This window comes from Rhagoletis zephyria, unplaced genomic scaffold (genome assembly GCF_001687245.7).
Source record: "Rhagoletis zephyria isolate East Lansing unplaced genomic scaffold, Rhagoletis_zephyria_1.1 Rzeph_scaffold_01710, whole genome shotgun sequence".
Lineage (NCBI taxonomy): Eukaryota > Metazoa > Arthropoda > Insecta > Diptera > Tephritidae > Rhagoletis > Rhagoletis zephyria.
In genome coordinates this window covers 5,364-21,222 of record NW_016158794.1, presented here as the reverse complement: position 1 = coordinate 21,222, position 15,859 = coordinate 5,364, and the positions used below count along the sequence as shown (strand labels likewise).

The 15,859-nt window shown below is 33.3% G+C and overlaps 2 protein-coding genes across 2 annotated transcripts; one reads left to right on the top strand and one right to left on the bottom strand.

The window, feature by feature from the left end:
• Positions 1-10,991: 10,991 nt before the first annotated feature.
• On the top strand, positions 10,992-12,995 carry LOC108364920 (putative nuclease HARBI1). The gene is made up of 3 exons (XM_017618807.1): positions 10,992-11,194; positions 11,257-11,543; positions 12,988-12,995. The coding sequence occupies exons 1-3, from the start codon at positions 10,992-10,994 to the stop codon at positions 12,993-12,995; spliced, it is 498 nt and encodes a 165-aa protein (XP_017474296.1).
• Positions 12,996-13,241: 246 nt separating this feature from the next.
• LOC108364919 (myb/SANT-like DNA-binding domain-containing protein 3) lies at positions 13,242-14,296 on the bottom strand. The gene is made up of 2 exons (XM_017618806.1): positions 13,879-14,296; positions 13,242-13,809 (listed from the first exon to the last, which is right to left on the bottom strand). Exons 1-2 carry the CDS (start codon positions 14,294-14,296, stop codon positions 13,394-13,396), a joined length of 834 nt encoding a protein of 277 aa, XP_017474295.1. The 3' UTR covers positions 13,242-13,393.
• Between the last annotated feature and the right edge of the window lie 1,563 nt (positions 14,297-15,859).

The following is a 15,859-nucleotide window of genomic DNA, read 5'->3' as shown; positions in this document are numbered from 1 at the left end:
GTTATTGAATCTAATGCTATTCTATGTTATGTTATGCTAAGTACTAAGCTAAACTCCCCTCCACTTAACCCATTCCAACAAATTTTATTTCAGCTCAACTCAACTCACATAAACTATCCTTAATTTTAGCGGTTGAATTTCAACCGCTGGGCGAACACTAGTATAGATAAAGCAGTGACACAATTTAATATATAACACAATTTTATTAAAAGCAGACGAGTTCTACTATAAATTTTTCTTACCAAACACTTGAATTATGAATCGCAAATTATTTGGCAGTGCATTCAACACAACCTACTTTAAACTCAATAAAAAAATTTACTTAGAACTTGATTTCAAAACGTAAAAAAGGTAATAAAAATGCATTTAAATCTTTAATTTGTTATTTTTTGGTTGATTCAAGATTTTTACAAACTTCTTATCCACACGTTTGTTAGTTTTATAAAGCAAATAATTTTCGCACTGAGGTTCACTCCCATATGTACTTAAAAAACCAGTATGGAGATCAAATGAAAGAGAAGATTCTGTAGAGTTAAAACACATTACATTTTTTGGTGCGTCCTGTCCCTGACACATTGAAAATACCCTTTCATAATTTTATCCGTGAATATCCTTGAAATTTTGCAATTCATATGTTAAGTACTAACTTTATTAGCTTAAAAAAATAAAATAGATTAAAGGGGCATTTTCAATTCCTATTCGTCCTTATGAATCCAAAAAAAATTATTTCATTTGGTACCTATATTTTTGTTTTACATTGCACCGAACTTTTTTTAATAAATTTTGGAATTAACCATATCTTTGAAATTATAAAGTCTTTTTAAAGAAATCATGACATCAGAGTAATACCCATTTATATGCAGTTAATTATGTGTAATATGAGGAAGACTTTTATAGAAAAATGTAAATTTTAAATAAAAAACGAATATAGACAAAACTGGTCGAATTAAGGCACTTCATTTATTTCTGCCACTAGTATTAAATATGAACTTATTTCAAACAGAAAATACATTTTTTGACTTAATTTTTTTTTGCATTGAGCTTTTTTCGACATACCTTAAATTAATTTATCAGATATGTACACGGTAAAGTATTATTAAATGCATATAAATTTAATTACTCTCCTTCGTTTTGTTACTTATGAAATCATTTTTACTTTAAATAAAAAAGTACGTTCCAAACCCATTTACTTATTATTTATTATATGGTAGGAGAGCTTCTCAAACCATATTGATGCAATTTTTTCATGTTAAGTCGTTGAAAAATAAAAAATATCTAAATCCCGGGATCCCGGGATTGAACCAACGACATCCCGAAAATCCCGGGATCGTAGAAATTGAAACAATTAACATCTCTACTATACACCTACTAGGTTTATATCAGAGAATAAATATAATGATTATCTTAATATTTGGGATCAAAATTTTTTTCATATTTGTATAATAATTATTTATGAGAAATATGTTTTTTTGCGTCGCGGACGATAATTTTCAGATAAAATAAATAAAAGTCCAAGATAATTATTAGGAGAAGATGAACAAGTTTTTAGTCTAACGATTTTCGTCTCAGGAGACTAAAGGCAAAAGTAAAAATAAAAACAAAAATGCGTAAGATAAAGACGAAAATGAAGACCTAGGTAAATTTAAACACATTGCTTATATAAGGGCAAAGGTGAAGAAACTAATAAACATAAAGGTAAAAATTCAAATAAATATTAGAAAGTATGGGGATAAGGATACCGATAAAAGTAAGGATGAAGATACAGGAAGAAAGATGAATACAAAAGTAATTATAAAGAAAAGGATATATGTACGTAGATAGATACACAGAGACTAAATCTGGGAACTATTTCAGGATTTTTTAGATTTTCGGTTTTCTCGGAACTTATCGATATAAAAATTGATATTTTTATCGATTTTATTATCGATATTTTTATAGATTTTGTTATCGATATTTTTATTGATTTTGTAAACGATATTTATCGATTTTGTTATCGATATTTTTCTTGTCGACATTTTTGGTATCGATATTTTGATCGATTTTGTTATTGGTTTTGTTATCGATATTTTTATCAATTTTGTTATCGGTATTTTTATTGATTTTGTTATCGACTTTTTTGTTAACGATTTTGCTATCGATATTTGTTATCAATCAGCCTCATTGCGTAAGTCGTAAATTTGGCTAAATTGTACGACTCGACAACAGTAGCATAGTCAATTGTCGTACAGAAATAAGTAAACGACAAAAGTTTTTCCGTTTGACGTGAAATTTTCAAGACGACTCGACCCTCGAAAAACGTCTTGCATTTGATACGACTCTCGCAATGAAGGTGGATATTTTGATGGTTGCTACTATCGATTTTGTTATCACAGAGCAGAGTTTCCCAAACTTGGTTTTCTCGTAGACCCCTTTCAAAACTTTACTGGTTTCGGTGGACCCCCTGCTGCCCTTTCTAACATATTCCCAAAGCTCGCCAAAAAATGTGAAGATTATTTCTAACGATGAAAATTTGCATCGTGGGTGAGTTCCAAAACTAAATTCGGAGTGGCAAAAATGAAAATAAAATATTTTATTGCGTTCTATTTATTAAAATAATGTGACTGCACACTTGCAAGTTAAAAAAAAAACAGAGCTCGTAAAGCCATCAAAGTAATATCTCGCCCTGAGGAGTTATATTTTTTTAAGAGCACTCCATAAACTCCTCACATGTTCGGCTCGCTCCTGAATTTGCATGTGACGTATTTGTAAAATAGTTTATTTGTGTTGATGTCATCATTTTTAATTTTATCGCTCCGAGTTTTAAAGTGATGCGAAAAATATTCATCACTCATATTTTTAAAACACAACACTTTAAACAACAAACCCACAAAGCTTATTACGCCAAACCATGGTGGAATAATACCTGGTGATGTAATAAGAACGAGAAGGAAGATGTGACACTACCTTATTGGAAGTGTTCGCCCCTTAGATTTTTTTTAAAGGGTAAGGGCCAGAAATATTAAAAAGAATTGCCCTTTTTGACTACAAAAGGGGTAATAATTTGAAGTTTTCTATTTAATGTATACATACATAATATTAAAAATTACTTTTGAAATATCCCTATTTGAAAAATAAAAGAGCCATTTAAATTAACTAAATTTAGGCATAATTTATTATTTTTTATTCAACAAACAATTTTTGTGGATTGCGCTTGTATTTATTTAGTATTGAAAGACAAGCACTAACAATAACAAAAAGCTTTAAGAATTTACAGCCAATGTAATAAATAATAATTAGAAACTTAAATAAAGATTTTGACGCTAATAAGAGTAATGTGATGTCCTAAAGCCACGGAATAGTTCACACAAAGAGAAGCAATCAAAAACATAGATACCGAAGACCACCCAGATTGAGAAGTGTCTATATCATTCTAGATGAAAGGTCCAATTATGGTTTCAAAACACTATGTTAATGCCGCACAAACTGATATTTTTATGCGAAACGGCAACGCAGGGCACAGTTGCAAATTAGCAACATAAGAACAATAATCTTAACGTCGCTTGAACGAAAAAATTTGAATTTATAGAAAACAGAATAAATTCGACCGTCGGGCAAAAATCATTGATTTTTATTAATTTAAATCGGCATCCCTACAATACAATTTTTCATGCATACAACGTCAATTAAATACTCCAATAAAAATTTCGTGCTTTTTTCGAGAAAACAGGCGATTTTTCTTGGGTTTTAGTGCTTTTTCAAATTCAAAACTTGGAAACACTGGTGCTGACAAAGTAACACATTACACAAAAATTTTAAGCGTCCTACCATCCTACCAACGAGAAAAAAACTACCAATTTTGGTAGGATAAGCCCATGGTTGCCTTGTCCTGCCATTTCCAAATTTCGCCTGCTTTTAGGTTCTGATGAGACATTGTCCACACTCCTATGCTGCAGACTTTTGTTGCAATACGCAGTCGTCTATGCCTTTTTTAGGTTAGGTTAGGTTAGGTTGATGTGGCAGTCGGTTCAATTTACCAACTCACTTAGACCTTTTGAAGGTCCATTGTGGTACCACTGCAGAACACGGGAACCTCGGTGACTATTCTTCAGAGAACCAATTTGAGGNATGCCTTTTTTAACTTTTTTCTCGATGCGCTGGATTCTGCTGGTCAAATACAATTTTCCTCATTCTTTTGTACGCCTCACTTCCAATCCGATAAGTGTGATAATACAAGAGACCAAGCATGAGCGTTCGTATGCATGTGCATGCTATATATACATTAGCGTGAGCCGAAAATCCACTTTTTTGAATCTTGATTAGTAACAGCAAAAATATGGTTCATTATGCTCTAAAAACAATCTGTGCGAAAGATGATAATTTTTGGTCAATGTCTTAGGCTCGCCCAAGTCCATCAAAACTCAAGTACTAAACAAATTTTTTCTTAGCTTACTTCAATTCTCTACAAAAAAGGTCCATATAACAAATTATGTAGGATTAATACTTTCGAAAATACTTGCAATTTTAGTTAAAAAATGTATTTATTAATGTTTATTTTTTGAGCACATCTTTCACACAGATTGTTTTTAGAGCATAATGAACCACATTTTCGCTTTTACCAAACAAAACTCTAAAAAAGCGGATTTTCGGCTTCAAAAACAAAAATGTATTTGGTATAATAATGATCCTCCATGACTCTCCCCTCGTTACGATAATTCTAAGAGGTAGTGCATCCAGCGCTTATTTTTTCATAGGAATAATACGTAAGAAAATGAATTATTCTATTTTGTGGTCAATATAAATGCTCGAAACTGTAAGAAAACATTGATTACACACCATTTAAGTGTTATGCAGGCTCAGATTCTTTACATTCTAAATTTTTTTGTAATTACTAGATTTGACCTAAAAAAGGAAAAATAAACGCGCGATGCGGAACCTCTTAGAAATATCGTAGATGGGAGATTCATCCTCCATATTACTAAGCTTACTATACCAAATACTAAAATTTGTGTCGGGCTCCGCCCCCATTGCAAGACTTTTTCTTTGACGTGGTCTAATGTACATACAGTATTCACAATGATTTTCATGCAAATAAAATTTTGGTTTATTTTTTATTAAAAAATATATTTATATTTTTATTTTAAAGTTTCTTTTTCGACTCGCAGAATGAATTACATTTATACAAAAAATCATACTTGTATGCTATATTTGGAGGAATTTTAATAAAAAACAAGTAAGAGCAGCGCTGTCTTCGGCTACGCCGAAGGCTTCATACCTTTCATGAACATCTGCAAATTTTACTTTGACAGATTACTGCTTTTGAATACATGTGCATACATTGATAGAGGAGTTACATACTTATATAAAAAATCGCATCTAAACAATCAGAGGTATGGAAGATATACTTTATATGGCACCAATCTAAGTGATTTTCACTGCTATGTGATCGGTATGTAAACCGGTAACACAATTTATTGGGTTTAGTTTCCTACATAAAGGAGATATATCGCAAAAACTGGTATCTGAACAATCAGTGCTATAGGAGATAAAGCTTATACAGCATAGATTTTGACGATTTTCTCAGTAGACTTTGTATTATTATTTATAAAATATCTTACGAAATTTATCGGTTTTAGCTGTTCAAATAAAGGAGTTTTACAGTAAAATCCCATATCTGAACAATCAGATGTATGGAAGATATATGTTGTAGTCATCCGATCCTTGTTATTTTCACTGTAAGTATTCTGTTAATAATGAGTGAAAATGGTGCGAAATTTCATGTTCCTAGCTGCATAAATGGAGGAGTTATGATAAAAGACCTCATATCTGAACAATCAGTTGTATGGGGGCTGCAGGTTATAGTGACCCGATCTTTGTTATTTTCACTGTAAGTCTTCTGTTGATAATGAGTGAAAACAGCGCGAAATTTCATGGTCCTAGCTACATAAATGGATGAATTATAACGAAAAATCTCATATCTGAACAATCAGTTGTATGGGAGCTATATGTTATAGTGGTCCGATTCTTCCGGTTCCGACAAATGATTAATACATTATAAAAATACACCCACCTACCAAATTTTATCCGGATATCTCGAAAACTGAGAGACTAGATTGCATACAAACAGACAGACAGACGGACAGACGGACATGGCTAAATCAACTCAGCTCGACGTTCTGATCATATAAGTATACATTTTAGTGGGTCTATCTCTTTTTGTTCTGGTACTTACAAACATCGGACCAAAGTTATAATACCATTTCATGCTCATGAAAGGTATAATTATATGGCAGCATGATTCCCTCACGGCTCTCGTTACACTTTACAAATTTATGGTGATTTCGCTTCTGACAAAAAATGTTGCCGCTCGACGGTACAAAATGCGTTTAATGTTACACTAAACGCTGTAAAAGGGCATGTTTTTGCCTTCTAGTCTTTGTCTAGCTAACGCATTTCATAATACTAGAGTGCCAGTTACTGTCGAAATTCGACAGTTTTTCAAGTTTTAGAAGCCTTGGAGAGGTTTTCTAACTTAACACGTAGCGATACTTATACGGTACAAATTAACTAACCGGAAAATCTTCTGCTAACACGTAACTAATTTTCTTTTTTATCTGAGAAGGTCATAGGAGTACTTCGGCAGGACTTGGAATTGACCCGCAACATTCAAGTTTATCGATAAATTTCAATGATTTGATACATATCGATAGTTCGATGAATTTCAAGAACACTAAAATGTGATAACTCAACAAAATTCGTTAACTCGACCAATTTCGATAACTGTGAAATTCGATGGCTCGATAAATTTCGATAACTCAAAANTAAGATGATAAAAGATGGTAAAAAGATCTCAAGGAAAACGACAACAAAGAAAAATACATAAACTACTCAGCATTAATATTTTTGGCCCATAATACGTTTTTCTAGTGTATAACATGTCTTTATAGCTTATAATTCAATGTATTTTGTTCATTACCATTAAATTATATTTTGTCGTATTTTTACTCTTCTTTCTCTACATTTTTAGTACACTTCTAAGCAAGTTAGGATTTTCTGCTTTTCACCACGTGAAAAAGNTCCTATCTTTTAACCTAATTCTTATGTATTTCTCATTGTCTCCATTTTTGCCTTTATCCCAATTTTCGTCTTTATCTTCACTTTTGCCTTTTTTTTTGTCTTCATCGTTATCACTTGTTTCTTCATCTTCATATTTGTCTTTATTTCAAAGCTTAATTTCAAATGCGAAGTGAAACAACATGCGAAACATCTCAAATTGAACATGGTGCAGCAACATCTATACACAAATCGGAAATGTTTAAACGACGGTTTAGGCCGTAATTTTCAACCAATTTTATAACCATAAAAACTCTGCTCATCTAGAGAAAAAGGCCTTTCCAATGGTGTTCTTGGTTTGGAAATCGGTTCGGTAGAATCTCCAAACGAACGGAGACAAAATTCATGTTAGCGTATTAATATATAGATGATCGCAACCATTAAGCAACCATCTGCTTTGCAGGGCAACCATCTCCCCTGACACAGCTTCATAGGGCTGAGAATATGCCTCTTTTGCCTTAGAAGAGTGTGACATTTTAAGAAACAAACACTAAATTTTCTCACCGTTTGCCTTTATTTTAGAATCGAACACGAAAAGAGAAAGGGGCAATGGGAAGCCGACATTATTTGGTGAAACCATAATGTAATAAACAAAGTGAAATCAATATATGATATTTATTTTCGATACGCTTATTTGGCAACAGTTTTCTCATTGCAATAACACATTTCACAGTAGCAACATTCTAAATGTATTTAAAATTTAAATTTTTTTATTATTATTATTATTTTTATTGTATTGAAGTGGAGTGGAAAAAAGTTTTGAGTAGCTTCTCCCTTGCCGCTGCATTGAGCGCGTTGTTGGTTGAGATCTACACGTCGTACGTGAACATATAAATAATGCGTTTATTGGAAATTTCGTCCTCTACAACTTTTCCATTTAAATATGCCACTTGTTTCAAATAGAAATTGCTCTTAATTTAAAAAAAACCGCGCCACTTACCTAATTTTGGTCATTTTTTGCATATTATTTTCAATAAATAATTGTTTATAAAAATGATAGGCATATGGAAATTGTAGGGAATCGAATTCTCTACCTTTTTTGGTAGGAAATGCAAACTTCGCGCGCAAATCGTAAAAACATAAGATCCGAGATGGCGGACATTTCCCATGTCGCAATTGGGGGAAAAATTTTCATTTTGTGTTCACCTAAACAGGAGACACCTAACTGCGTCAAAAAATGTCTTCCTTGTAATGATATTAGCTTTGAGTAAGATGAGATGTAAACCGGATATTATGTTGTAATGATATTACCCTTAAGCAAGATGAGATGTAAACCGGTTATTACGTTAGTGGTATGTTTAATAGTCCTAGCAAAGTTGAATAGAAAAAATAATGTAAAAAAAATATTTTTTAAAAACAAGCTTTTATTTAACATGTACAATCAAAGGAATAAAATAAAGTAGTGTAACAAAAGATTTTTTAGCAAGAAAATTTTGTCAAAACTGCACTAAAATGAATAAAATCAAATAAGTTAAGGTCTCGTTAAAGTTACTAAAAGCCATTTAGTGAAAGGAGTTATTCAAACTCTAATGAAAATTACTAACAATTTGTACTAATTTACTTCGTTTTTAAAAAAGCTTGTCGGGCGGACCAAGTTAAATAAAAGCTTATAAAAAAGGAAAAGAAAGCGAACAGAGCGCGAGCTAGACTCGGCCATTTTGTCAAAAGGCAGCTCGAGAGATTTTACATACGTGTTAAGAAAAAGTGTGTATCGGCTAAAATATTAGCCATCCGCTGAATAAATAAACCAGAATTATATCCTGGAATTTTTTTTCTTCTTACGTCCATTTTGGTCTAAAGTGAGACGGCTATAAATTTCGTGCACAGTTTCCTACTTGGATTTACATGGTGTTCGTTTGTTAAAATTAAAGCTACATTATAATAAAAAGTTAACCATTATTTTATTTGCACGAAAAACATTGCCAATATTAAAAAAAAATCAGCGTATACTAAATTTTCTGAATAACTGTAAGAGCACGTCCATATATCTATGTATCTATGTATGTACATACTCGTATGTATATTATTACATATATGACTATGGAATGGCACAGAACATGTTTGTATTAAAGTGCAAAACCCTACTTGAGCATCTTCTTCGAGTGCCGGCAATCGACTCGAGTTATGAATATTGCTTGCGTCCGGACTGTGGCCGGAAAATGTTATTTTCCCATTTATATGATTTTATGAGAGTCTATTGAAAGCCAAGTGCGGTCGATGCACATGCACATATTTGCTGTGAAAATATTTAGTTGCGTAAAAAAATAGTTATAAAATTTATTTTTCGGGGAACACATGTAAAGCTTTGAGTTGTCTAACCAATACTTTTAGCTTTCGAAGGATAAAGGTATTGATTTATGAAGGAAATATGTTTTGCATACATATATATATGTATGTAGTATGTTTTAAATTTATGCACTGCAAATACGCATTGCAAATTCAAAGAAATACGAAGAAATACGATGAGTGTGAGTGCTGGTACACGCTGAAAAGAAGGCAATGTCGGATGATAACGAAGTGTAACTGCATATGAAGCCATTTTAAGTGGATAGTAAACAATTTTGAAGTAAGCGGTTATAATAGTAAAATTAATATAAATAAAAAATATCATTCCACATGGGATGGTGTGGACACATGAGAATGAAATTAAACTACAACCATAAAAGAATATTGGAAAATATTAACGACTTCTTAACGGTTCAATAGATATTGGGCACTCTTGATTAAATGCAAGCATTCATACAGATAACACCGTGTGAAAAAAAAACAAAAAAATTCAAAAGATACAAAACAATAAACATGCTCAAGAAACTATGTGCGTTTTTACTTTTTTTCACTGACGACAGGACTTTTTAAAAGGTCGCTGTGGTACAGTGGTTAACAGCGTATACGATCATTTCGCAGGGCATGAGTTCGAGCCCAGTTTAAGACCAACACCAAAAAAATTAAACAAAAAAATATTTTTCAAATACCGGTCGACCTTGGCAGGCAATGGCAAACCTGCATCTCAAAAACATACACCTGCCGCTCGGAGTAGACGTAATATTGTAGGTTCCTCATCTTTGTGTGACAACATAGAGGCGCTCGCCACAAATCGGAAGAGCAGCTCGGTCAAACACTACTATGAACATTTCAAAAATATTATTAATTCAAAATATTATTAATGAGTTCGTATTTTGAATTTGCATACAAAATTAAAATGTATGCGTAATTCCATGTTTTTGGGCCGCTGAAAACGAAAATGACTACGTTATGGTTTTATTCGGTTCAAAGCGCCCCACAGAGGTCTGAAATCCAAATCTAGGTGGACAAAACTATTTGCTCTAAGACGCGCTTTTATGTTTTTGAAGTCACAGATTACGAATTTGAAGTCAGATTTTAAAAATTCAAAATGGCGTATCCAATATGGCGAATACTCAAATTAAAAAATCAGGGCGTTTTGATAAACATGGCATGCAAACGCTTTAGGGTTCGCTTAAGTATTTGGAATCCGAAGTCAGATTTCAAAAAGTCGAAATGGCGGATCAAATATGGCGAAAAGAAAAACTTAGAAATCAGTAAACTTTACGGTATTTTGAGGCTTTTGAGATCGCTGAATGTCAATTAATTAGTTTTGCATAGTTAAATAGAATACTTTTTGTTGTGAATAAAATTTTATTCTTATAGGGCCGTTTTCACAGTCCTTAGTTAACCAATAGATTAATGTTAACCAACCACTTTTCATTTCACAGTATCAATTTGACTAATGGTTGACTGATAGTTAACTAATGTACATCCATTAGTTAACCAATAGTCAAAAACAGCTGTTTTTACTATTTGTTTGAAAGGAAAAAATAGAATTTGGCAAAAGTTATTTTAATGAGAAAGAAAAATTGAAATACCTTTTTTTATTTAAAATGAGCATGGAAAACAGTGACAGTGATGAAGATTATGACTTGTTGCTAAGGATTGTGATACAACGTCGAAAGAAGATAGTACAATGTCGTCCGAATTTCTTTACTCTTTACGATGAAAAAGACTTTCGAGAACGTTTTCGTTTATGCAAGCAAGCCGCAAGAGATGTTTTGGAACTTATTAGACCCAATATACAACATGCGACAACCTGGTAATGTCCTTCATGTATTTAGATAAAAATTTGCTTTTAATTTATTAAATTTTGCTTTATAGGAACAATTCGTTGTCCCCAGAACACATGCTGGCCATTGCATTGAGATTTTATGCAACAGGAAGTACACAACAACTGATGGCAGATGCGGCCGGTGTATCTATAAGCACTGTATCGAGAGTTATTACTCTCGTTTCACATGAAATTGCACGATTGCGTAAACAATTTATTCAGTTCCCAGTAGCTATAAAAGAAATACGCAAAACACAAAAAGATTTTTTTATGGTTTCGAAATTCCCTCGTGTGATCAGTGCGTTGGATTGCACACACGTGAAGATTCAATCTCCAGGTAATTTTTAAATACATATATACGTTGTTTAAACCCTCCCACATGCTCTTAATTTTTTCAGGAGGAGATCATGCAGAGTTATTTCGTAACAGAAAGAACTTCTTTTCGTTTAATGTAACGGGTGATTTTTTAAGAGCTTGATAACTTTTTTTTTAAAAAAAACGCATAAAATTTGCAAAATCTCATCGGTTCTTTATTTGAAACGTTAGATTGGTCCATGACATTTACTTTTTGAAGATAATTTCATTTAAATGTTGACCGCGGCTGCGTCTTAGGTGGTCCATTCGGAAAGTCCAATTTTGGGCAACTTTTTCGAGCATTTCGGCCGGAATAGCCCGAATTTCTTCGGAAATGTTGTCTTCCAAAGCTGGAATAGTTGCTGGCTTATTTCTGTAGACTTTAGACTTGACGTAGCCCCACAAAAAATAGTCTAAAGGCGTCAAATCGCATGATCTTGGTGGCCAACTTACCGGTCCATTTCTTGAGATGAATTGTTCTCCGAAGTTTTCCCTCAAAATGGCCATAGAATCGCGAGCTGTGTGGCATGTAGCGCCATCTTGTTGAAACCACATGTCAACCAAGTTCAGTTCTTCCATTTTTGGCAACAAAAAGTTTGTTAGCATCGAACGATAGCGATCGCCATTCACCGTAACGTTGCGTCCNCGGAATTCCAAAATTGGCGTTCGTTTGCAATCAGGGGAATTTGAAAATGCAATAGTGCTGGCGGACAAAGGCTACGAAAATAATGATCGGGTTTTAACACCGCTTCATTCAGTCACTAACGAAGCTGAAAGTTTATACAATGAATCCCATATAAGAACAAGAAACGTTGTCGAACGTTCCTATGGAGTTTGGAAGCGCAGATTTCCAGTTCTATCCCTAGGAATTCGGGTTGCATGTAAAAAGGTTCAACCGATTATTGTCGCCACAGCGATTTTGCACAACATCTGCTTACTACATCACGATTCTGAAGCGCCTTCGTTGCCTCCAGAAGTTGATCAACAAATCATTGCGGCATTAAACATTCCAAACAACAGAGGCTCCAACGGCCGCATCGAAAAAAATGCAGTTAGAAATGATATTATTAACGGGTATTTTTCAACTCTGTAATATTGAAAAGATGTGACACAGATTGGATCCGTGTGGTCTTGAACTGAAAGCGTCATACAATTAATTAATTGAATCTATGATCACAAACATAAAACCAGATATTTACTTACTAAAATTACCATTCATTGTTTTTCCCAATCCAATAAATAAAATTCGTTGTATTCGTTCCATTTTTCCTAACAAACAAATCGTGGTACAAAGCTCAATAACACTATTGAAATAAAAATTCGTTGTAGTTCATCGTACCATACATGAGCAAAAGCCAAAAGAGCAGTTTTAATTTTCAAACAGGCGTATTTCATGTATTGTTTCCATTTTGTTTTGTACACTTCAGGTTTTTAATGTTTTATAGTATTTGGATTACCGTAAAAAACAAAAAAGGCACTTAATTCATATCATATCCAATTAATGTCATAAGCGAAGTTATTTTTTAAAGTCGTAAAATTGTTCTATGTAAAATAGCGGTTGAGGCTTTGTAACTATGCCAAAATGTTTTTAAACTGAAATAAAATATATTAGTACCTTCATTATACCATAGAAATTCCTTAAAACAATTTAACTATTATTTTACATTGACAAATTTTACGACTTTAAGAAATTACGACGCTAATGACATCTTGTGAATACCCTAAATATATATACAAAAATAAATCCAAGCATATAATCACTATTAGGAAAAAAGGAACTTCGATTGATTCTTATAGTTGAAACAGAACTTTTCAGCCGACGATTCAAATTTGTTATTTTCGTGACTTTTCCTCAAATTTATTTAATTTCAAATCCATCTCTTTGTTTCGTTTCCTTAGAATTGCCATGCGCATTTCATGCTCGATTTCGTTTTGTTCTATTTGCCGCTGCAACATCATCATCTTTTTTTCATGTTCCTCTTGCAGTAGATCTATTTCAACACGGCTCTTCTTTTCGCTCCAATTCGCTTTTATTGTTGCTAATTTCGACCACGATATATTATTGTGAGCCGGATTCTGCAGTACTCTGAGCTTTTTATTTTTAGTGGATCGCAAACTAATGGGTTGGTAATCATCAGCGCTTTGTACTTGTTCACTATCGTCACCAAAAACCTTTTGTATTTGTACGCCGTCGTCATCCCCAAGAACCGTCTCTGGACTTTCAAGTTTTTCGATGATCATTACTTCATCTGGAAGGGAAATTGCAACCGTTGAAGTTAAAAACGTAATAATTTTATTTCTTTGCAGTATGAACTAACCATTATATGTCAATGCTGGTCTTTGTTCCGAGCTGTCCTGGTCACAATCATAACTAGCTTCCATCCCCTTGATTTGCTGTGCACCCATTATCTCACGCAACTTCATATCCACATTTGTAACACTGATTTCTTTTAGAGGGCCACCACCAGTTCCACATAGGCTGCGTTTGTTGAATGCTGCCTTTTTCCGCATTTCTTTCTTTAAATTATAGTATTTCGTTTTAAGAACTTTTTCATCGCGAAAGGATGCGCTGCTGCCACTGTTGAATTCCTCGCTTATTGTTTTCCACTCTTTGTTCTTCATTAATGTGGTCACTGCATCACTTTTTTTGCATTCTATGATTTTTTTGTGCTTTTCCACAATTTCAAGCAATGATTCAATTTCTGCCGCCGAAAAATTATTACTTCTCTTTGCCATCGTCGCGCTTTTATTTTGAAAACAATTATTTACACAAATATGTGCAGACTAAAATCATATGTTTTCATTAGTGTTGCCATACTTTTAAATATATTACACCATTAGTTAAATGAAGTATCGAGAAATAAAATTTTAGTTAACCAATCGTTTACCAATAGCTATTGGTTAAAGTTAACTAAAGACTAACTAACGACTGTGAAAACGGCCCATAATCTTTCACACATTAAAAAGCAGAAAACAAAACATGATTCCAATAGTCGAATTGGTAAGAAATTGTATCAATAATGAAGATTGGGCAGAAGGATTGAAAGTGTTAATAAAGTTCGTCGTTGTATTCTGTGGAAGCTTCACAAGTAAACGTAGTACTATCTTTAATTAATCACATATCCACTTATTTTTTTTTTTTATTTAGTCATTATATTTGCTTACAAATAAACCATTTTCAACCTTACAACTTTATTTTTTACAGTCATTTTCGGTTTCAACGGCCCAAGGAAGGTAAGAATACACACCCATCTTGGTTGTAAGAGGGCGGTAGCGGGAAAAACGGTCAGTTGAAGCTAATTTTTGGTCATATTCGTTTTCAGCAACCCCAAAACTCTAGAAATAGTGGGGTCTACCCTCTGGTTCATAAAACTTTTTGTTTGTGTGTTCTCCTGTGTAATTAGTATAAAGCTGCTTTCGGATTTTCCACCTAAAAGTGTCCAAGACCTACTTTCTGGAGTTTGGTATGTTCACAAAAGTGAAGGCCTGAGACGTTCGAAACAAATTTGTCAAAGAAATTTTGCCAAAAAAGCAAACCAGATAAAAGTTAGAAGCCATAAAATAGGGTATAACAACTGAAAAATTTCCATTGGAGGCAAGATTTTCAAAACAAAAAGTTGTATAAAGGCGTGCAGAAAACTTAAAAAACTAATGATGCAGTTCGATCCCCCATACACTAAATAGGGTGAAACCGTCTTCCGCGGCCATGTCTTTGAAAATATTTGAAAAAAAAAACTATCACAGTGTAATTTGATTGCCACAATATCATAATCATTAGGCACATTACGGTGATCGGTTTTGCGTCGGCGAAAGGAAAATTTTTATACCCGAGCGCAATTGTGCACAAGGGTATATTAATTTTGTTCACATAAAGGTTGATTGTAACAGCCAAAACGAATCGAGATAGATATAGACAAAGTGATACATAAATGCTCAGAATGAATAGAGAAGTCGATTAAGCCATGTCTGTCTGTCCGTCCGTCTGTCCGTCCGTCCGTGTACACGATAACTCGAGCAAAAATTGAGATATCTCAACGAAATTTGGTATGTAGGTTTCCATTTATCCAAGGTAGGTTGGTATTGAAAATGGGCGAAATCGGACAGTATCCCCGCCCACTTCCCATATAACGGTAATTTTCAAAAATACGAAAACTGCGATATTGTAGTAACTACTGTAGATTATTTACTCAAAATTGATATTTACAATAAGTTTTAGACGAAAAATAAGAATATTGTAAATTTTTGGAAAATGGGCGTAGCCACGCCCACTTATGGTTACATGTGTATATCTTGGTAACC

Excerpts from the sequence above, each read along its gene's own strand:
- LOC108364919 (XM_017618806.1), bottom strand. The coding sequence starts at position 14,296 with ATGGCAAAGAGAAGTAATAATTTTTCGGCGGCAGAAATTGAATCATTG. Across the intron at positions 13,810-13,878 it reads ACCAGCATTGACATATAATG|ATGAAGTAATGATCATCGAA; the intron begins GTTAGTTCATAC and ends TTTCCCTTCCAG.
- LOC108364920 (XM_017618807.1), top strand. The coding sequence starts at position 10,992 with ATGGAAAACAGTGACAGTGATGAAGATTATGACTTGTTGCTAAGGATT. Across the intron at positions 11,195-11,256 it reads ATACAACATGCGACAACCTG|GAACAATTCGTTGTCCCCAG; the intron begins GTAATGTCCTTC and ends TTTGCTTTATAG.